Source organism: Carassius carassius, chromosome 22, assembly GCF_963082965.1.
Source record: "Carassius carassius chromosome 22, fCarCar2.1, whole genome shotgun sequence".
Lineage (NCBI taxonomy): Eukaryota > Metazoa > Chordata > Actinopteri > Cypriniformes > Cyprinidae > Carassius > Carassius carassius.
Window position 1 is genome coordinate 4511534 of NC_081776.1, and position 24235 is coordinate 4535768.

General features: G+C 37.3%; 1 protein-coding gene across 1 annotated transcript in view; it reads right to left on the minus strand.

Annotated features, from left to right (window-relative positions):
- LOC132098749 (cyclin-dependent kinase 17-like) overlaps window positions 1-24235 on the minus strand; it is a 65826-nt gene that overhangs the window by 24893 nt on the left and 16698 nt on the right. Inside the window, exon 2 of the mRNA XM_059504911.1 lies at window positions 7978-8126. Coding sequence (XP_059360894.1) covers window positions 7978-8104 — 127 coding nt within the window. The 5' untranslated portion in view covers window positions 8105-8126. The remainder of the gene's footprint in view (window positions 1-7977; window positions 8127-24235) is intronic.

Genomic DNA, 24235 nt, shown 5'->3' on the forward strand with positions numbered 1-24235 from the left:
TCAGGAATTAATATTAGTCACACAAAAATAAAGCTTCATGAACATAGCCTCCTATTCAGTCGAGTCTGTTTCTGCTTAATTGTAGTCACAGTAGCTTATACATCACATTTAGAAAGAATTATCATTTCTATATTTTTATAAAAAGCTCCTGAACACAAAAACAAAGGCTACATAGAGCTTAACTCTCAAGACGAGACTTATGACAGATAAAATATGTTACTAAAGAAATACACGATTGTGATAGAGAATAAGAAGCTGATGTCGGATTTCTTCAAGTGGTAGTATTTACCATGTTTACTTTGGTAACATTAGAGTGCACTAATTATTTCTGCCTTGTATGGTGATTAATCAACATTGAATCAAGTTATTTCAAACACTCACTGCTGACTGAAATTGATATTTGAGCTCAACTTATTTTAAAAAGTGTTTAATGCTGGTGTTACAGCTGTTATCTTTCTGAAATGATCCGCAGCGCAGACGCTCTCCAGACACGGAGAAACTCCGTTCTCTGTTCATTCTGTTCATAACCACTCCTCTAGCCCCAGCTGGCCCGCTTTGGCCCAAGGTTTTCGTCTGGCCAAAAAACCCCCGACGATATATTAAACAAAAAAAATCTAACATATATATACCTGTATATATATATATATATATATATATATATATATATATATATATATATATATATATATATATATATATATATATATATACACAGGTCCTTCTCAAAAAATTAGCATATTGTGATAAAGTTCATTATTTTCCATAATGTAATGATAAAAATTAAACTTTCATATATTTTAGATTCATTGCACACCAACTGAAATATTTCAGGTCTTTTATTGTTTTAATACTGATCATTTTGGCATATAGCTCATGAAAACCCAAAATTCCTGTCTCAAAAAATTAGCATATCATGAAAAGGTTCTCTAAACAAGCTATTAACCTAATCATCTGAATCAACTAATTAACTCTAAACACCTGCAAAAGATTCCTGAGGCTTTTAAAAACTCCCAGCCTGGTTCATTACTCAAAACCGCAATCATGGGTAAGACTGCTGACCAGAAGGCCATCATTGACACCCTCAAGCGAGAGGGTAAGACACAGAAAGAAATTTCTGAACGAACAGGCTGTTCCCAGAGTGCTATATCAAGGCACCTCAGTGGGAAGTCTGTGGGAAGGAAAAAGTGTGGCAAAAAACACTGCACAACGAGAAGAGGTGACCGGACACTGAGGAAGATTGTGGAGAAGGACCGATTCCAGACCTTGGGGGACCTGAGTCTGGAGTAGAAACATCCAGAGCCACCGTGCACAGACGTGTGCAGGAAATGGGCTACAGGTAACACATTCCCCAGGTCAAGCCACTTTTGAACCAGAAACAGCGGCAGAAGCGCCTGACCTGGGCTACAGAGAAGCAGCACTGGACTTTTGGACAAATTTTGCATGTCATTTGGAAATCAAGGTGCCAGAGTCTGGAGGAAGACTGGGCAGAAGGAAATGCCAAAATACCTGAAGTCCAGTGTCAAGTACCTACAGTCAGTGATGGTCTGGGGTGCCATGTCAGCTGGTGGTGTTGGTCCACTGTGTTTTATCAAGGGCAGGGTCAATGCAGCTAGCTATCAGGAGATTTTGGAGCCTTTCATGCTTCAATCTGCTGAAAAGCTTTATGGAGATGAAGATTTCATTTTTTCAGCACGACCTGGCACCTGCTCACAGTGTCAAAACCACTGGTAAATGGTTTATTGACCATGGTATTACTGTGCTCAATTGGCCTGCCAACTTTCCTGACCTGAACCCCATAGAGAATCTGTGGGATATTGTGAAGAGAAAGTTGAGAGACGCAAGACCCAACACTCTGGATGAGCTTAAGGCCGCTATCGAAGCATCCTGGGCCTCCATAACACCTCAGCAGTGCCACAGGCTGATTGCCTCCATGCCACGCCGCATTGAAGCAGTCATTTCTGCAAAAGGATTCCCGACCAAGTATTGAGTGCATAACTGAACATTTGAAGGTTGACTTTTTGTATTTTGTAATGAATCTAAAATATATGAAAGTTTAATTTTTATCATTACATTATGGAAAATAATGAACTATCACAATATGCAAATTTTTTGAGAAGGACCTTTATATATATAAAGGCCTGGGGAAAATGTGTGCAGCAGAGCCAGATAACGAATGTACACGCCCACTGCCGAGCGTTTCTCGTTCTCGAGTCAAGAACCGTTTGCATCGGTTTTCGGATCACCAGTACACTGAAACGAGAACCGTTTCTGTCGGACGCGTCCGATTCGAGAACCGAGGATCTGATGATACTGCGAATGCGTGATTCAGCGTGAAGCAGACTGACACAGAGCGCGTCTGAACCGAACTGATTCTTTTGGTGATTGATTCTGAACTGATTCTGTGCGAATGTTATTATCTCTGTACACTGGAACGCTATCGCTTTTAATTTAAAACGGGTTATTTAAAGCAATTATTATCAAACAGATGGAATTAGAAATAAAGGCCTGCCTCTAATAAAAGCCTGCTTCAAATAAAGGCCTGTTACCTTCTGCAGTTCAGGTAAATAAAGGCCCCAGCTTTTATTTGAGGAATTACAGTACACACACACACACACACACACACACATTTAGAAAAATATTAATTCATATATAGAATGAATGAATTAATAAAAATGTGCTATGTTGCACACATGCACCAAAAAAAAGATTTGGATTCTTCTATGCTAAACAGTGCCTCCTGCATTTGGCATGTTGCTGACTGCATCTATGACTGCACATCTAAAAGCAGGGTGTAATTTTCTTCCGAACAGTTTCCAACATTAATGAGACAGAAATGTCCATTTGTCTGGTCTCGTTTCCATATTACATCCACATCTTTCCTGAGGGTAAAGTGAGACTATAAATCAAATAGCTAATTTACTCTATAATTAAAACAAAACTTTTCAATCTCCAAATAATGATTCTTTCAGGTGTCCCAACAGACCTATGAAAAATAAATCTCAAACACAAGTTTATTTATTTTAAAATAATGATTATTTAAAATTATTAATAAAAAATAAAAAGTCATCAGCAGAACTATAACTGCCATCGCGGTACAAAATATTCTTCTGAATGCTATTCCAGATGAGCTGCAGTGACTGAGGATTAATCTTGACCAGGATGAAGGCAGCAGAAGTTAGAAACTCTTGCTAAATGTGCAGATTTAAAGGAAAGAGAAGAGAGCGGCATAAGATCCTTACATAATGGCCGGGTCTTCATAAAACATTCATTAGTCTGCCTTGAATAAAAACGGCTGGGTCAACACCACTGCCATTCCCCACATTCAACACACAGACCTAAAAACAACCACAATGTCAGTGTGAGTATGCATGAGTGGGCATGTTTAGACTGCTGTGTACATAGTGTTAAGTGTACTGGTGAAAGAGTGCAACATTCATGTAAAAAAAACAAACAAAAAAAACGGCTAAAAACCTTTTCTGAATGCTAGTGTTGACCTGAGGACGTTTTTAGTGACTTAGTGAGAGTTTTTACAGCTGTCAGACCAATGAGGACATCAGGAGATGAAGATTAAGGCCAGGCTCATCCAGATATAAAGTATACACATAGGTTCTGTGCCAATCCGTATAAGCTGTCTCGCAGTCTACATAGACAGCTACCTTCTAAGGCAAGAATCTGATAGTTGCTGTCAACACATGTTAATAGGGCCTTTTGCACCGCTTTAGTTTCAGAACTAAGAGTACAGTACTAAAGTGCTGGGAATATTTTTCGCGAACTATTTCCCAGTACCATTTAAAGCGTTCCATTCGCACTGACAATGTACACTATAAAGTGACATAAGCCGATCGACAGCGACATCATTTGTGCACGGTGTTCCAACATGAAAAACTAATACCTCAAAATGTACATCAGTATGCAGTTTTCCCTATTACTCGCGTGCCACTGTCCGACCCCTGGTTTATAGTATGTTTACACAGTGTTTTAAATCATGGCGAGTGAGGCTGTTTTCGTACACGTTTGGCCAATCAATTTATACTTGCGTCACAGGTAGAACCAGTTGTGCTTTTGGTGAATTTATCCCTGAGTAGGAGCTAATTTGGTTCTCGAAAAAGGCAGTCCGGTACTAAAATCACACCCAGTTCCGGCGGTGCGAAAATTTGCATAAACAGGGCCTCTCAAATGAAAAACAGAAAAAAACAGCTAATATTCAGAGTTGATTTTGATCATGGTTGACTGACATATAAAATGAATATTTGCCATTTATTAAGAAAATAAAATAAATAAAAATCAGTTTATTTAATAGATTTATTTCCATTTAAGTTCAAATTGTATTTTCCATGATTCAGTTTCAAATAATTGAATTCTAATTTACTAAATATTATGTAAAATAAATGTACATTTAATTTCAGCTATGTTAATGCATGTATTTAAATTTAATAGTGTGGTAACATGTAAATCAGCCTGCTCTTTAAGATGCTGCCATTGGCCAGTAAAAAAATAAATAATTAAATCATTATTGGTTGACCATTAATCTATGCTAAATATGCTACAATACTATACAAAACAAAAAAAAGAGCACACTTAAATATTAGTCTCATAAGTGTCATTAGTTTCATTGCACAGTCTGAATCAGTCTGTTTGATTCCAGTCTACCCGTCAGATTGGCCCGAAGGCAATGGTGCTAATTTAGCCAGTCTCTCACAAGCTGTCACATGCTCCCTTCCTCTCATTCTCCTCACAGGGGTGTCATTGCTGTTACGTAATTACTAGCTAGCTGAACATACAAGAGCGAGGAGAAGAAAAAGCACTTCGAGGAAGAGTGTTTTGCGGTTTCTTTTCAACTGAAATTGCATTGCTTTAGGCATTCGGACTGACTGGAAGCATGACCGCAGATTCATTCACATCAGTCCTGGCTCAGCACTGTGTACGGTCACAAAAATGGCACAGGCTTCAGTTATGACAGATCAGAATGACAGGTTTTAAACACTGCTTCAAATGGTTGTGTCAGGGTGACTAATGCGAGCTAACGTGGTCAATACAGGTGACCCACAGAAAATAAAATATCTGGGTGTCAATACTGAGCAAAGAGAGAGGCAAGGATTATTTCGGCGGCAAACTCAAGTTAAGCTCAGCATTTGTGGCATGGTGTTACCAAAATAAATGAAAAAAAATCTGTTTACAGTAGGACAATAGACTTTAATAGGGCCAATGCAATAGTACCAGTCTTATTTTAGTATTATTGAGATGCTATTATAATTTTTTAATATTTAGAATTAGATTTTATTTTTATATTATCAGTTTTCAAGCTAATTTTAGTTACAGCTTTAGTATATTGTGTGTGTGTTTGTCAAATGTATTAGTTTTTTTGCTGTTTTTAATATGCTTATAACAATTTGTTTTATTTAAGTTTTAGTTTTAGTCATTTCAGTCCATTAAAAAATAGAAATGTTGCCTTGGAAAGTAGCTGAAATTACATTTTGGACCTTTTTTTTTTTTGACAAGACAAGACAATGTTGACATGATTAAAAAAAACATGACAGCAATGTTAAACACCCTAAAATGACTGTAAAATGAGTGTAAATATCAATTTAAACAGCTTTACGGAACAAATGAAATGTTATCTTTCAAAAATGATCCCAATTAACTTCCATTGCCAATTCCCCCCCCCCCAAAATTATTTCCAAAATTAATTTTTGTGTTGATAATCACTGTGCAAACTCCATTGATTGAGCTTAACTTGTTTTCCTACAATATATATATATTAAAGAGAGAGAATTAAAGGTACAGGTTGTAGGACCTGCCATGAGAGGGCGCACTACCAAAACAATAACAATTGTGTGGTTTGATGACGCTAAGGAGGAGCGTGGAATGATGGGATTTGTTGTCTTCTACCCAACCGCTGACAGCCATCAATCAGACGGAAAGATAAATCAAGGATTTAACGGATGAGGTAAAAGTTTTATAAAAGTTGTGTTTGATGTCATAATTTTTAAACACGAGTTCAACGATTTGCGAGTAGATTACATACAAAGTCAATGCAAAGACGCGATCAGACTATGGATCAGACAAGTCCTCGCTAGGCTTGTTGCGATAGTCGGTGTTACCGGTGATACACGGTGTTTAACCCACCTACCGGTCATAGCACTTGACCACCGGCACCGTCCCCATCGTGTTGAAGTTTTAGCCTATAGCGATAAAGCACTTAATTCAGTTAGTGACTACGTGCCTTCGTAATTTAGCGTAAGCGGAACGAGCGCCGCAGTAAAGCAGCAGGTGTTTGATTTCATTTATCAGTTGAGGAGAGTGAGGCGAGCTAACTGGCAAAGGATGGCAGAAGATCTGGTTTCAAAGCGAACTGTTGCAATTTAAAATGAAGGTTTTTCATTTATTGTTTCTCATTTAGCCTATTTATAATTTTTTTTTGTACGGTGTATGCAGTTAATAGGCCTACCTCTTTTTTTTAACAGCTTAACGTGAGTTTAATTTTTATATGAGTTTTTTTTTTGCACTTAAGTGTCCAGTGATAATTCGGGTAGGCTACCTTATTTAACGAAGTTTTTGATGTTCGTTCGTTTCATATTCGATGGTTGTGCGGTGTTTTTTTTTTTTGCTGAAAAAGGCAGGCACTTTATTTAACGAATATTTATAATTATTTAACGAGTCTTGTTTGATACTTGCAGTGTGTGCAAGTACACCTGTGCAGTGGTTCGTTTTGTTAATAAATGCACTTTAAAGGTGTTTCATAAGTGCTTTCGTTTAGTTTTTGCATGGTGTGTTAAGTTATTATTCATTTTGCAATAAAGATGTGTGTAATACAAGCGAGTGTCTTATTGTTTTGTGTATTTTTATGAAGAATAAAATAAATTAACCCATGATTAATTCAAACAAATGCTACTGAATTGCCGCTAATTAAAGTGAAAGTAAATTGAGACGTGTGCACGTCTGCACGACCGCATTTTCGGCCTCCCGAAATCCCCGACACGCAACCCCGGTGACACCGGGATTACCCGTTTTTTTACACGTCGATTAACCGGTGGAAAAAATCCGTCACCGCAACATCCCTAGTCCTCGCGCGGGTCAAGAGACCTGATGCCCCGCGTTTGGCGTGTATGCCCCATAATACTAATCTTGTTAGTCGTTAAAATATCATACGTTTTCTGTAAAGATACAAATCAAAACAACTCACCTGTCGAGTAAAACAAGCAAGATCAGCATCTCTTTCTAGTTAAAGTTTGTCATGAAGCTCTCTAGATCTAGAAAATGCAACACCGATATTAATCTCGCTCTAAATGTAAATGTATTAAAATATAACAGTTCGTAAAAATACAAGTCTGACATTTTGACTTGACAGGTCTTATAAGTCTATATAAGTAACTTATATAGTACCTGAAGTTTTTATGAAATAACTATGCATTCATTCAAAGTTATTTTAAGGAATTAAATTAAATACCCCAGATTTATTCCTATACATTTGGAAAGAAATACAAGGGTCCACTCACTACCCGAGAGAAAATCTCAGAGGTCAGACCAAAGCAAACATAAAGGCATCTTCACATATCTGCAGGAATGCAGAATATTTGTGGTTTCAAATATAAGTGTAGATACACAGTATGTTGACATAGCAATATATAAGTGAAATAAAGATGAAATTGTGGGAAAAAGTTGCAACATGCATGTTAAATGCAAGCAAAATGGGTTTTCTACAGCGTTACATCAAATAATAGATTTTATAATGTAGTATTTTTTTTTTCACAATTAGTTTTGTAATCAAATCTAATAATCAGTTTATAGAGCCCCTGCGTCCCGAGTTGTAACACCACTCCTGTGGACCTTTTCCAGGTTTCCAGAATTCTTGTTCCAGGAGCTAATCAAAGAGCTAATAAATCAGCCTTTAATCTGAACTACTTAACATTAACAGTGACCCTGCACACACAATACAGACACAGCAAACAATATGAAAGGTACAGCGTACACACTCACCACTGTCCATGCTGCTGTTCTCCTCGATGGTCATCTGTTCCGCCAGCTCTGACAGCGATTCATCGATCGTCTGGCTACCACGCAGGGTGAGTGACAAACGTCTCTTAAACCTCTTCATCCTCTCCATGGGCCCCTGAGGCAGGGGGGGCCTGTGGGACACACAAACACAGCGTTAATCATCAGCAGCCTGCAAATATCTGCGGGTCATGCAGTGTGTAAAGAATCCTTTTCATTAAAAACTTAATTTATTACTTTATTATTAAGTCCAGTGGCATTGTGGGTTGAGCGAACCCCATAATGTGTGTATTTCTGACTCCATTTTTGAGAACAAAGTCACCGACAAAACCAAAAAAAAGGAAAAATGTGTCATAAATCATGCCTTGGCTTGTACACATGCAAACATTTTCAGAATATTTTGTATTTGAATTTTAAATGTTTAAGAATTGGTCTAGGCTATGGCATGGAAATTATAATGATCTTAAGTTCAATTGAAATTAGAGTTTTGTGGCTTTCAGTGCATGTCAATAAAAAAAAAAATTACTGTACTTCTCTTCCAGGAAAACGGATTAAAATACTGATGACTCAACTAGTACGCACAGGCATATACTAATAAAATGTTCACTAGAAAGAGAACATCCCATCCCCCTAATGCTCATCTCTGACTAGCAGAAGAAAGAAAGAAATTATGGCTTGCTGATGCATTTTGAGCAGTGATAAACCTCATAGTTTATTTACTTTCCCAGCCAAAAACTGCTAGAAAGAATCAATTCTGAATGAGTCTTTATTGATTTCAGTGTGGTTTTAAATTAAGAGTCCTTCACTATTTTCCACCCCAACTTCCCGTTTCACAAGAAAGAAAAAATGCTCGTCAAACCATTTCATGGCGTCTTAAATATCTACTGACTAATAGGAAGGCCTCATTTAGGGGTGTGTGTGAGTTAGTTTTTAAACTACACAGCAGGCCTTTAAGACTCACACGTGACAAGAAAAAATAAATGAAAAAAAAAAACTCATTAATAATCCAAAGGCTTTTAATTAAATATTCATGAGACAGTATTTTGTTTTTATGGGCACTTCAACACATGGTTGTGAATTTTTAAAACACACACTCCCACATGCACCACAACTCCTTTTACAACCAAAGCATTTTCTAAATATATGATTACTGCAATACGAGACACCGGGTTCATATATTAAAAGTCAACACAGAATGAATATATATATACAGTACAGACCAAAAGTTTGGACACACCTTCTCATTCAAAGAGTTTTCTTTATTTTCATGACTATGAAAATTGTAGAGTCACACTGAAGGCATCAAGGGCTATTTGACCAAGAAGGAGAGTGATGGGGTGCTGCGCCAGATGACCTGGCCTCCACAGTCACCGGACCTGAACCCAATCCAGATAGTTTAGGGGTGAGCTGGACCACAGACAGAAGGCAAAAGGGCCAACAAGTGCTAAGCATCTCTCAGGGAACTCCTTCAAGACTGTTGGAAGACCATTTCAGGTGACTACCTCTTGAAGCTCATCAAGAGAATGCCAAGAGTGTGCAAAGCAGTAATCAAAGCAAAAGGTGGCTACTTTGAACAACCTACAATATGACATATTTTCAGTTGTTTCACACTTTTTTGTGAAAAATACATTTTGTCATGTATATAATTCCATATATAATTCCACATGTGTTAATTCATAGTTGTGATGCCTTCAGTGTGAATCTACAATTTTCATAGTCATGAAAATAAAGAAAACTCTTTGAATGAGAAGGTGTGTCCAAACTTTTGGTCTGTACTGTATATATATATATATATATATAGAGTCTTACATAGCTGTTGCCATTTCATAGAATAAATAAACTACTCCAGGTCATATTTAATGGTGATTTTAGCATGATTACAGGGGTTAATCACATTGTGTCATGCATAACAACCCCTAAACATAAAATCATTCACACCGGGTTTCTCTAAAGGCTTTTAATACAGCTTTAATGTGTGTGTGCTTGTGTATTTCTCTCAATACATGCTTACTTTACACCATTTTAGGCAGGAAACACCTTGCTATGGGAGGCAGCAGTACTCTTTCTGTCCATTGTGTTTCAACCGTCAGACTTCACACACCCAAATTCACACAGGACTTGAAGGTCCGTTTTGTTCATAAAGCGAGGTACAAATTAAACCCTGCAAGGTTTTCCTAGTCTATCCAAATGTACAGCACATACTGATAACATTCGTGCCTATACGAAGAACCGGAACACTGTAAACGTACACTGAGATGCACAAAACTAGACCAGGTTACAGCAAGATGGATTTTCTCAGGTGGTATCTGATTTCAGGACACTGCAAAGAAGGAAAAGTGCATCCAAAAAACACAGATCTGCCCCCATCTACAGGAAATGGCTGGTCAGAGCATCTACGATTGGTTCCTTTCAAATACAAATCACGCATGCACACACACCATCTGTCTATCCGACACAGACTAAATGAGAGGGGGCGACGAGCCCTCATATAAAGAATTAGACTATCACAGGCCAATATAGCACAGACAGACAGGTAAAAGTGCATGCTGATGGAGCACATCTTCTCAAACTGCTGGTATCTCATTCATCTATGCAGGACAGCAGGGTCCGGACACACCCCATGGCCACAAGCGTGTGTGTTCATGGGCTTGTGTTTGAACAGTTGGCATTCCTGCCAGGACGGGGCACAATCAGACCAAACCCACACATCCACACGCTTCAACACTCGCCAAAAATCACCATCCTGTCCATTCAGACATTATTTCCCATCATTCAGTCTCAGACTTTGATGTTTGGTCCTACAGGGACTTTTTACGTCATAAATAATAGATTTCTATATAATAAAAAATTAACTTGCACACACACACATTAAATGAAATAATTTAAATCAATAGTCGTGCATCCCTAATTATTATTCAAATACATTTTGTCATCTTAATCTTATATTGCGGTTGCAATTTTTTAAAAAGCAAAACACTCTAAATGTAAAAGTACACTCATGCATGGCTTTTGGTTTTTCAACTCAATTAAACAACTACAATCAAATCGCAAAAGTGGGTGTACAGGCAGTTTTTCTTTTCTTGGTTTGTCCACTTCTCTTTTGGCGTAGGGCACTGACACTGTTGTTACAGTGATACGATGCATTCATTGCAAATGAGCGAATGGCATTGGGACAGTGCTGTCTATTGTCACCCTGCCCCCTCCCCCTCCAGCTCCCATCATTACCCCCCCCCCCCCCCCCGTCCTGGTGCAATACCCGTCCCTTGACAGCAGCTCTCCAGGGATCACGCTGATAAGAAAGTGGACTGCTGGAGAGGAAAAAGCAGGCCGCATTGAAACTGATACTGAAAAATATGCAAAAATAACAATGTAATAAATTCCTGTAAGGCAAAGCGGAATTTTCAGCATCACTGCACCAGTCTTGTGTCACATGATCCATCAGAAATCAGTCTAATCTGCTCATTTGCTGCTCAAGAAACATTTATTATTGTTATCAGTGTCGAAAACGGCTGTGCTGCTTAATAATTTGTGGAAACTGTGAGTTTTAGGATTCTCTGATTACACCCTTTGCAACATTATAAAATGTCTTTACTGTCACTTTTGAGCGATTTAATGTGTCCTTGTTGAATATTGTGTGAATGTGTAAAAAAAAAAAGAAAAGAAAAGCCAACTCCCAAGTACTCTACATATAAGTTCACATGAACTTTAAAAGTTTAATTTCCATCAGACTTAAGCAATAATTTCTCTTTTAAAATGCAAATTCTTTAGTCCAAATTAAATTGCACCAGTCTAAAGTCAAAATAACAGAAAAGCTATGAACTAGACATATCAAAAAAGATGCTGTTCAATTTACTAACACCAAGTATGAGCAATAATAATAGCAATGTTTAACTTATCATGCATATTAATCATATCAATAAATATCAAGTTCAAACAGAGAAACCTAAAGATCTGTTCTGCTTGATCTTTCTATTTGTCTCCACGAGTAGTTTTACAGTCGTCCAATCATACAAGAGCACAGCAATCAAACGCCAGGAGAGAATGTTTCCATCCCCCGGGCCGGGATTAGCCCACCTCGCCTGGACGCACTCCTCTTGAGAGATAAGGCGTCTTTGTGTGGGATTGAGAGAGCGTATAACCCACACCAGAACAAAACCCTCATGCGTCTTCTGCGGGCTGGGGGTGACAAAGGAGCGGATAATACATCCCAAACTTACATCGGCTCCCCGAAAACAAACGCATACACTTTTGCACAATTTGCACACTGCAGAGCTTGTAAACGGATCCTTTATACCCAATAACTCGCTCACACATACAAACAAACCACCAGAACTGGCGCTGATGAATTATGGGACGACCCCTGCAGCCGGGTGGCACCACAGGCTAGGGCTGGACGATTATGGCCTAAAATCAAAACCTCGATTAATTGAACATTTTACCTCGATTACGATTAATGAACGATTATTTTGTGTCTGTTTTGTTTTTTTGCCCTCATAGTTCACTGACAAGGTTTGTACTGTAAGCAGGGCCATAGCTGGGGTTAGCAGTGAAAGTGTTTGAAAGTGTTTAATTTGTATGTTCGTTCTGTTTATTTGTTTGTGCTATTTACACCGTGTTAAAGTTTTTTCAAGTTTGTTAGTGTCCAGGTACAGAAACCGAATAATTAAATGTAAAATAGCACTGTAAAAATTAAACATACAGTCAAACCTAAATTTATTCAGACACCTTCAACATTTCTCACATTATCAGTTTATTTGCTATAGTTTAGAAAATGGTAATACAATATGACAAGAACTCAGAGATAAACTGTCAGAACAAATTCATCTTGATAATTTCAGATAACTTTGATAGAAAGATATGTAATGGATTACAATCAAACAAAACTTCATACAACAGTCAATACTTTGTTGGCCAATTACCAAGCAATGATTAATTGTGTTCAGCCTGTGGTGTGAAAAGGTTGCATTAGCAATTCCACAAAGGAGAGCTCAGTTCAGTGTTACTGTCTCTGTCAGACGCGGCTCTCTCTCCGCTCAGTTTAGCTTTTCCGTGTCTTGTGTTTGAATGCTTTAAAGTTTTTCTAATGGTTCAGCAGTTATTTTATCTATGTTCGTAACATTTCTTATAGATTATAGCTCGGTGTAAGAGATAAATAAAGATCAGATAAATATACATTGGCACAAGTACCAGTACGAGTGATTGCGTGTGTGAATTAGTCATACCGTCTCTTTATTATTGTGAAGCTGTGGGTTGTAAATAGCCTTCAAAAGTAGAAAAATATGCTATAATAAGTTTTGAGATTCTAAGATACTTTAGTGATAAATCACAGGACAGCGCTGACAACTGCGTTCCTCTGTGCGTGCGATCTTCACAGCTATGCGTTTTCGTGCCACAATGCAGCTGCGCGAACGGGAGCTCGAAATAATAATACACATCCGATCGTCTAATCGCTTGAACGTCCAAACCATAAAACAAATACAACTGACAAAGTTTAGTGAAGACGCAAGGCTCACTGCTCGCGCGCCTTCACTATGTGTTGAACTGGCGTTCACCTCTGTGTTTTGCTTTTATGCCACTGACTGGACGGGACAGAGTCGTGAGGCTACACACGCTTTTAAGGGGGAAGTATTAACAGGATTAAAAAAAAACAAAATAACCGACATGGGAAAATTAAGTCGGTTAGAGGTTCTGAATTTCGGTTTCGATTACTTTTCGATTAATCATCCAGCCCTACCACAGGCTGAGGGTAATTAGAGCAGGAAGGCCTGACATCAAACATCACACCAGACACCAGCCAGAGGCATCAAACAGTAGGCTAATTAACCACAACCTGGAGACACAGAAACTGGGTTACGCCAGTTAAACAGACACGCTCACTAAGATCCCTTTAGCATTAAACCTTCGGGACAGTTTGTGGTGCAGACACTTTGAATCATTTGGTTTATTGAAGAGGTGTACAATTACTTCCTTTCCATACGATAAAAAAAAATAGTAGTAGCAGTACAACTGCTTTGACCATAGATAATTCTGAAGGATGATGTGACACTGAAGACTACAGTAATGATGCAGGAATAAATTACATTTAAAATGTATAATATCTTCACATTATAAGATTTTTGTACCCTTATTGCGGACACTGGATAAAAAAAGTTTCACTATTCAAACTATTACACTATTCAAAATTCACTATAAAAGTCCATCTTCATATACAACCCGAATTCCGGAAAAGTTGGGACGTTTTTTTAAATTTTAATAAAATGAAAACTAAAGGAATTTCAAATCACATGAGCCAATATTTTATTCACAATAGAACATAAATAACGTAGCAAATGTTTAAACTGAGAAATTTTACACTTTTATCCACTTAATTAGCTCATTTAAAATTTAATGCCTGCTACACGTCTCAAAAAAGTTGGCACGGGGGCAACAAATGGCTAAAAAAGCAAGCAGTTTTGAAAAGATTCAGCTGGGAGAACATCTAGTTAATTGATATCAGGTCTGTAACATGATTAGCTATAAAAGCTTTGTCTTAGAGAAGCAGAGTCTCTCAGAAGTAAAGATGGGCAGAGGCTCTCCAATCTGTGAAAGACTGCGTAAAAAAATTGTGGAAAACTTTAAAAACAATGTTCCTCAACGTCAAATTGCAAAGGCTTTGCAAATCTCATCATCTACAGTGCATAACATCATCAAAAGATTCAGAGAAACTTGAGAAATCTCTGTGCGTAAGGGACAAGGCCGGAGACCTTTATTGGATGCCCGTGGTCTTCGGGCTCTCAGACGACACTGCATCACTCATCGGCATGATTGTGTCAATGACATTACTAAATGGGCCCAGGAATACTTTCAGAAACCACTGTCAGTAAACACAATCCGCCGTGCCATCAGCAGATGCCAACTAAAGCTCTATCATGCAAAAAGGAAGCCATATGTGAACATGGTCCAGAAGTGCCGTCGTGTCCTGTGGGCCTAGGCTAATTTAAAATGGACTATTTCAAAGTGGAATAGTGTTTTATGGTCAGACGAGTCCACATTTGACATTCTTGTTGGAAATCACGGACGCCGTGTCCTCCGGGCTAAAGAGGAGGGAGACCTTCCAGCATGTTATCAGCGTTCAGTTCAAAAGCCAGCATCTCTGATGGTATGGGGGTGCATAAGTGCATACGGTATGGGTAGCTTGCATGTTTTGGAAGGCTCTGTGAATGCTGAAAGGTATATAAAGGTTTTAGAGCAACATATGCTTCCCTCCAAACAACGTCTATTTCAGGGAAGGCCTTGTTTATTTCAGCAGGACAATGCAAAACCACATACTGCAGCTATAACAACAGCATGGCTTCGTCGTAGAAGAGTCCGGGTGCTAACCTGGCCTGCCTGCAGTCCAGATCTTTCACCTATAGAGTACATTTGGCGCATCATTAAACGAAAAATATGTCAAAGACGACCACAAACTCTTCAGTAGCTGGAAATCTATATAAGGCAAGAATGGGACCAAATTCCAACAACAAAACTCCAGCAACTCATAGCCTCAATGCCCAGACGTCTTCAAACTGTTTTGAAAAGAAAAGGAGATGCTACACCATGGTAAACATGCCCCGTCCCAACTATTTTGAGACCTGTAGCAGAAATCAAAATTGAAATGAGCTCATTTTGTGCATAAAATTGTAAACTTTTTCAGTTTAAACATTTGCTATGTTATCTATGTTCTATTGTGAATAAAATATTGGCTCATGTTATTTGAAAGTCTTTTAGTTTTCATTTTATTAAAATTTAAAAAACGTCCCAACTTTTCCGGAATTCGGGTTGTAGTACACGCTCTAAAATCTACCAAAATTGTATGTCACTCATGTAATAGAAATGGAAGTCTAAAAAACACATCTCGAATCTTCTAATTAATATTGGAGGAATCTATCTCTTCCCACAAACAAACAAAAAGTCCATTCCCATCGCTATGGCAACAGCTCTTTCCTGGGACTTCTCAGCATCTTCTTTCTCACAGATCAGAATCTGTAATTTACCCCTCCGTATGTCCGGAGAGACAGAGAGAGAGAGAGAGAGAGAGATAGAGAGAGAGAGAGAGAGAGAGAGAGAGAGAGAGAGAGAGAGATGAAGCGGGTGACTGAGTGGGTGAGCGAGCACAAAACAGAGGAGAGTGAACGAGAGAGAGAGAGAGAGAGAGACACACACAGAAGAAGCAGAATGATGTCTTTGTGTTTGACTACAAAGCATGAAATCTCCACAGCAACTCTGCTCGTCTGCGCCAAACTGCAGGCAAGTGAGACTAAAATGACAAAAAAGGGCAAACAGAGAGACAGCTAGCGAGCTTAACAGCGAATGAAATTAGGCACATCACACGCATGACTGTACAAGCTGCTTTCATATTTATCAGTTTCAAACAAGCAGGCCTATAATACCTGGTGAAAACATCTACTTGCTAACATTCAAAACAAACTTCACCGTTGAAACCCAAGCTCCAGAGATCAGATACTGACGTCATAAAGGTATCAAGGCGTGTTGACGTGTTTGCTTTGGGCTGTTAGTGTCCATTAGCACATCTGCCGTCCACCCAACACAGGACACCAAAGATACATCATCACCGGCGTTTACATATCATAACGTAATTAGAGCGCAGGAAGAAGAGCGCAAAAGGGAGATCTGGCAGTTCTGAGGTGCTTTCATCTGTCCGTCCACTCGACGATGCTTAAAGCACTTCAGCGTGTCATTAGCACACTCTTCAAAGTCCCCCTTGCCCCCAGCTGTACACAAAAAGCAACGTTCATGCGATGACTGATGGAAGACGGACGGAATAAAAGCATTCATACAGACGACTGCCTGGAGGTCACAGGATGGCTGATGTCAAGCACAATGACATTTCATTTTCATTTCATCTTGCATGTAATGCTTGATAAGGCAGCATTTGTGAGCTCAGAGTGCAAGGCTGTGGGAAACACTGAGAGATATAGATATATATATATATATATATTCATTAAAAATTATGTTTAAACTATGATAATATAATATGGTAATCTAATGATAATTTAAGCAAAGAGTGAAATAATTGACTGCAATAGTATAAAAAAAAAAAAAAATGACTGTACCACAATGGCGCAATTTTGACCATTTCCCCCCCTCCTTTTCTCAAAAGTTAATGTTAGAAAACTGTATGGAAATGTATATATATATTCAGATTAGTTTTTGACAGATATTCATACTTTATTCAGCAAGAATGCATTGAGCAAGAATGATAGTAAAGACATTTTTAAAGTGAAAAAAAAATCCTGAAAAGGCAGTTTGATTCAATACAAAAGTATTAAATTAATCAGTACTGTTTTCAATATTGATAATAATAAAAAAAAATTATTGAGAAACTGATTTCTGAAGTATCGTGTGACACTGAAGACTGGAGAAATGATGCTGAAAATTCACATTTTTATCACATGAATAAATTATATTTTATAAAATATTACAATATAATTTTTTAATAATATTTCATTACTTTTATGGCATTTTATTGTGCCATTTTTGATGAAAACTGCAGTCTGTAACTTTTTTTGCTTAAAAATGATCTAAAATCATTACTAGTCCGTTTCTGCAGAAAATACGAGCTTGCTGGCTTTGGCTTTGCGTCATTATGTCACGTCTATATACATGAAGGATGAGTCCCGGCTAGTAGGCTATAGCACATGTGAGAGAACCAGTTCCAAGGAACATTCATTTGCTTTTTGGGTTAAAAGAACAATTTCTTCATATGAAATTTGAATGGTACAACAATTACGGAAATTTAAATCTACATGTAATGCTTATACACACCAAATACACAGTCACGCAATGCTGATGCTGTTAACTAACAATTTGAGAACAAAGTATAACTATAATAATAATTTGCACGGTTTGATGTGATACAAGCTAAACGATCATTAGATTTGTAACGCAATTTATTGTAATACTTTTTTTCCCCCTCAGTTTGTTTAGAACAAAAGTGAAAATCTATTTATCATTTCAAAACTTTGATAATCCAGCTATGCACAATACATCGGTATAATCATTTTGCTTATTTACAACACTTGAGGAGTTATTCCTGAATTTTTCCCACAAAGTCCCTGAACGTGTTAATATTCGGAGTCAAAGTTTATCAAACAAAACACTCACACAAACACTCAAGCGCATTAGTCAGCTTAGAACATCAGCCACAACAGATCTTATATGAACTCACTGGTATCAACACAAACACTGATATTCAGCTGGAAAAGCTAGCCATCCATCGAAATACAGACACAAAACAAGATGAGCCTAATTCATTATGAAGATGCTTAAAGATTATGAACTGGCTCTGGCTCTCTCAAAAATCTCAAAGACCTTCTTGAATTTGAATGTCATAATTAAGAAGATATTTATCATGCAACTTAATTACTCTCAAGTCACAAACCAGAATAAAAACTCAAACACACAATCATTAGGAGTCACAACAGCATCCCTGTGAAGCAAAAATCCTCTATTTCTGGAGTCTCTTTCTTACACAAACACAAATCCTTGAGATAGGAATGTGGTGATACACAGATAATGCCGTCTGTCAGCCTAAAGTAAACAAACACAAACACCTCTAAAATCAAAACATCTCCACTGCAGGACCCAACCAGAAAAGACTCGGAGGTCAAAGGCAGGCAAAAAACGATGCTTAATGACAAACGACCATCTTTGTTCTTTTGTCAGCAAATTCTTGAACAGAAATAATCAACCACATATAAGAAAAGAAAGAAAGGAACAAAACTATGAAGCAGCACAACTATTTTCAGCATTGATAATAATAAGAAATGTTTTTTGATCATGTGACACTGACGATTTTAGTATTTGCTGAACTTAATCAAATTTTGTCTGTCATTTAAAATCACACTAAATTCAAACTGTCACAACTCTAAATATAATTATTAGATTTAATATATAACATTATTTCATTAAAATATCATTTATTTTCTATAACTCCATCATGGCACCACCACTGAATAACAGTGTGGAAAATATTTAATATTTAAAATGGGGTTTCATTCGCAGATTATTCTCTATTCCAAGAATGAATGAAGTATGATTCTCATCTCAGCAAACCCTCAGGTGTCTGAGACTGTTCTCTGAAGCATCTCAAGGTACACATATCCAGTTAAATACCATTCAGAATAATTATAAGTCTCACACCATGTTCAGAAGACCACCGGCATCAAATGTATTGACCTTTTTTAACTGTATACTAAATTATGACTACTAGGCAAATATAGAAGATTGCATTTGAATGAAAACACACAAAACAGTGTATTCCTATGTTTGTATGGTGCTCACAAGTGTGTGTCTGCGAGAGATTAGAGGATGATCACACACAATCCCCCATGACGAATGAAGCACTAGCAGCACTGACTCCAGCATGAACCTGCCTGTTCTCCATCTCTTTTACACAGATGGAAGGTCAGACTGATATCAGTCTGTGCCCAAATGACCAACAAGGATGAAAGTATGAAAGGAGCATGTACAGATGAGAATAACGAAGATGAATGAATACATTTTCATGCACCAAGGAATTTGCACAGTACTCCAAGATACATGCTCAAAAGCATGGTATAACCACAACTGAAATCCAAACAAAACAAATAAAAAGAAAAACCATAACATAATAAATTAATAAAATCTATATTGAAAAAAATAACAGAACTGTTCAAAAGAAATTAGCATGCAATTAAATAAGTATTAAACACACACACACACACAAAGCTTTGTGTCCAAACGAAGCATTGTAATGAAAGGGTTAGTTCACCCAAAAAATGAAAATTAGCCTGTATTTTCCTCCCCCTCACAGTATGTGACTTTCTTCTTTCTGACGAATCCAATCGGATTCATATGGGGATAAGCGGACTGTGTTGGTTGTCAACAGTTCAGAAGATGTCAAATAAAGTGCGTGCATCTGTAATAAAACGATCCCCCACATAGCTCCGGTGGGTGAAAAAAGGCTACCTGTAGAGAATCGATGCATTTTTGTAAGATAAATATCCATATTTCAAACAAAATAAACACTTTTTTTCTCAATCCCGCTGACTGTGGTACGCGGAAGACGTGCAGGCGGATGACGTAAGATGCATACGCAGCACGCGCGCATCTGAGAAATGCAGGAGCAATTTTTTTACAAATCCTCATTTTGTGCTTCTAATTCATGACCTGCATTTTGTTTTGTCTCTGCGTTCTTCACTAATCACCTAACGTCGTCGTCTTAAGTCATCCGCTAGAGCGTCTTCCGCTTATGACAGACAGCAGAGTGAGAAGAAAAAAAAGTGTTTATTATGTTTGAAATATGGATATTTAATCTTACAAAAATGCATGGATTCGCTACAGGAGGCCTTTATTCAGCCCCCAGAGCCATGTGACGGATGTTTTACAGATGCGCACACTTTATTTCACGTCTTCTGAACTGTTGATAACCAACACCTGCTTACCCCCATTGAAAGGCTTGGAGGGGCCAGGACAAATTTTTAATATAACTTTGATTGGATTTGTCTGAAAGTAAAAAGTCGAATACACTTAGGATGCTTTGAGGGAGAGTAAATCACTAATTTTCATTTCTGGGTGAACTAACCCTTGAAAGATGTGTCGATACAATTCTAAACCAATATACAGCTATTGATTTGTTTCTCATGATATTGCATCAATATTGATCCTTGTATACATATTTATAAATATTTATTTGGGTATTTTGTGTCATATGCAACCGCTCAAATCATACAGAAAAAGGTCCTCTAAATAAGCACCAACTGTAAAAGGCGGGTGATCAAAAACCCATATAATCTTTTTGTTTATTGTATTGTGTCGTAATTGGCACTTCTAGTTATTAACTGTAAGGCGAGCGATGAAGAGAAGAGCTTTAAGAGGGTGAGTACCAACAGGTCAGTGAATAAGAACACACGTTCCTCCCTGTGTCCCAGAAGCATGTGCAACATCCCACATTCGTCTCTCTCTGCCGAGAGATGCTCCATTACTCCACTTAGCCTTATATTTTTAGCCTGTAGGCCAGCTTCCCTCCATCACCCAGATATGTCCCTCCAGCACTCCATCAGCCTCCCACCACAAACCTTTCAGCAAAAATGCTGAAAGACAGAGGTCAAATCAACAATCGCTGCAACAGGAAGTGCACATTTTGCAGTCGGACAGAGCTCTCAGCTGATACTGAATGTCTCCAGATATCAGGCGGGTGACAGTTCATCTGACCGTCCTGACACCCAACTGGCTGCATCAGGTTCCTAATCCTACAATTCTCTTTTACGACAAGCAGCCATGAAGACGCAAACTTCCTGTCATTGTCCCTACAGCTGGTGAGTAACATTCCAGAGCAGAATTACAAACAAATACCACAACAGAGACAACAAAAGCATGCTAAGCCCTCTGGGTAATGGGCCAAAATGATTTCCCTGCATCCTTGGACCTAAGGTTCTGAAAAAAAAAAAAAAAAAAAAACACCTACACATATTGGTTTGATGCTATAAATATATTAAAAGGAACTGGGAAAAATCTGTGCATATGGGAAACTAGGTCGGTTTATGTGAAATGATGCATGGCACTGCAGTGCTCAAGCTGCTTTTAGGAGGTGATGTAATCTAACCAAACTTTGGACAGGGAGTTGAACGCCCGTTCTCAAAGTTAATCATTCCCTAATTTCTCCTAGATCGAGAGAGAGCGTATGCGTGTTTTTCCACACAAACTCTCAACAATAAACAGGTTTAGTTAGCAAAGATCTGAAATAAAAAAAAAAAAAAAAAATCACATTTTTAAATCAATAGAGCAATAAACTTTCAACGTGCCCAATTTATCATAAAATTATTTTTAAAAAAGCTGACCTTAATTTCCAATAACTGTTTAGTAGTGTTATTTTAGTATTATTTATGTACGATTATATAGATTTTATCATCTGTTCAAGGACATCTATTTACAGTTTGAGTAATTTTGTTATGTGCTTTTATCATGTTCATTAGTTATTTGTACATATAGCTTTAATATTTATTTCAGGTTTAGCTATTTTGGTGCTTGGCTATTTTTTACAACTTGGACTTATTTCAGTTACTTTCCAGGTTAACGTTTTTTAAACTAAAAGGTAGGGCTGCACGATAAGTCACATGCGATATTTAATGCGCATCTTGTCAGTAAAGCCATTAAAATATCGCATGCGATTTATCGTGCAACCCTACTAAAATGTATATTTTATGTTAATTAGCAAAAATGACTTTTACAACCCTCTACATCGCAAGTAAATCACTCGCATATGCGACTAAATCTTACTCTGGGCAACTACATGTCTATCGTTAGCCATTGCATAATAAATTCTTAGATTTTACTCGCCAGTGTGTCAGTTGGAGGCTAATTATAAGTTTAGCACAGATATATTTTCATGTACAGTGTACATTATGAATTAATTAATTACAAAATGTTCGTTACCTACATTAGAGTGAATAAAAGACGAAAAACTGATATTCATCAGTCGCCTAGACAGTGACCAACCCCACTGTACATTATGAATTAAGGTTGTAAAGGGAAATTAAGTTGCATTATTACATATTATACAATAACATTTTGTTAATGTATCATTATTTGCTTTGTCATTTTAGAGAGAGTTTGACTGCATTAAGCAGTAGATGAATAGCAAATGATAGTTTTGACAACTTCCGGTATAAAAAAAGGGTATTGACATATTGCACCTCAACTTCCTGTTTCAATAGGAAATGCATTTGTTTCCATTATCAAAAGTCAATCACACTGACCTGCTAATGGGGGAGGGGGTGGTCTTCTACATCTGACCAACTCTTCATCCAGTGCAACAGCCTACTTTACTAACCTGTGCTAACTAAACCATTACCAGCTGACAGAATGTTAATTTTTGGGTGAACTACCCCTTTAAGGACATCTGCAGACATGTGCTCGAATCGTGGGGCCGTCCACCTAGTGTTGCACACTGAGGGTCCTGATGTGAGGCTCTATTTCTGTTTGATTCCGCACAACACAGCAGTGTGCTAAAGCCCCCACGGCCCAGCCTGTTCCCATGACAGATCATGTGCACAGATATTTCCAGAAATCAGCTAAATCACTCAAGACCCGGGCAATAAAACAAGAATGAACTACTGTAATAAATCACATCTGAAGGAAAAGGCGAGGACAGCCCAGGGTAAAAGGAATATGCTTGGAAAGCAGACTTTACACAAAGAGCGAATTATGGGAATGAGATTTTTTTTAAAAATGGAAGGGGGAAATGGATTACATTTCCAGGATCACCACAATATGTCTGTGAGTCTCATAACGGTGAAGACGTCCCATACACACTATAAACAAAGTTACATTTATTTCATATTAAATACCAAAAAATATGTATTAATTATTTTATTGATGGACAGATAGATAGATTTCATTTCATTACAGTTTATTCCAGTTAAACTGATATTATTTCAAGAGACAAACATTTGACATTGACTTTTTATTCTGTAGTAAGTAACTGACACCATGTCAGAAAAGTTACAAAAACTCTGAAACATTCCTTTAACAGAGATTTAGAATATTACCAAAGAGTATAGAAGTAACAAGAGGCGAAACTCAATAGAACGTTCCATAGCAACAAACGCACCCATGCGCAGAGCTGCAGCTCCGCCATCTTGGACTGAACGCAACACAGCTGTCATAGAATTGAATGATACCGGTTCCAATTCAAAAGCGGTTGAGGGAATTAAATAGTAGTTTCTAGTTTTTAATATCTCTATAGCAGACATCCCATGTCTCTAAAATGTGAAACACAACTTGTTCAGATTTTTTGCTTTCATTTTCTTGCAGTTATAGAGTAAAATATATTTTGTAATATATATATATATATATATATATATATATATATATATTTATATTGTTTTTTTTATATAGAATATAAATAATTATATTTTTTATTTTGTACATTTTAATAAACTCAAACTTATATAACTTTTTTCTTTTTCACTTTTCATAATTTATTTCACTTCAACAATAACCTAGCAAATGTCTTCTTTAAAACAAGACCAACCATACAGTAAGTCTATATTCCAAAGCATTCTTGAATTACAATAAAAATTATTTTCTAACTGTTTTTAAATGTTTTAATCATTTTAAAAGTTTCAAAATTGCTTGTTTTATTTTTGTTATTATTTTTCTTCATGATTATTTTACTTTCTTTTATGTAAAGCACTTTGAATTACCATTGTGTACGAAATCT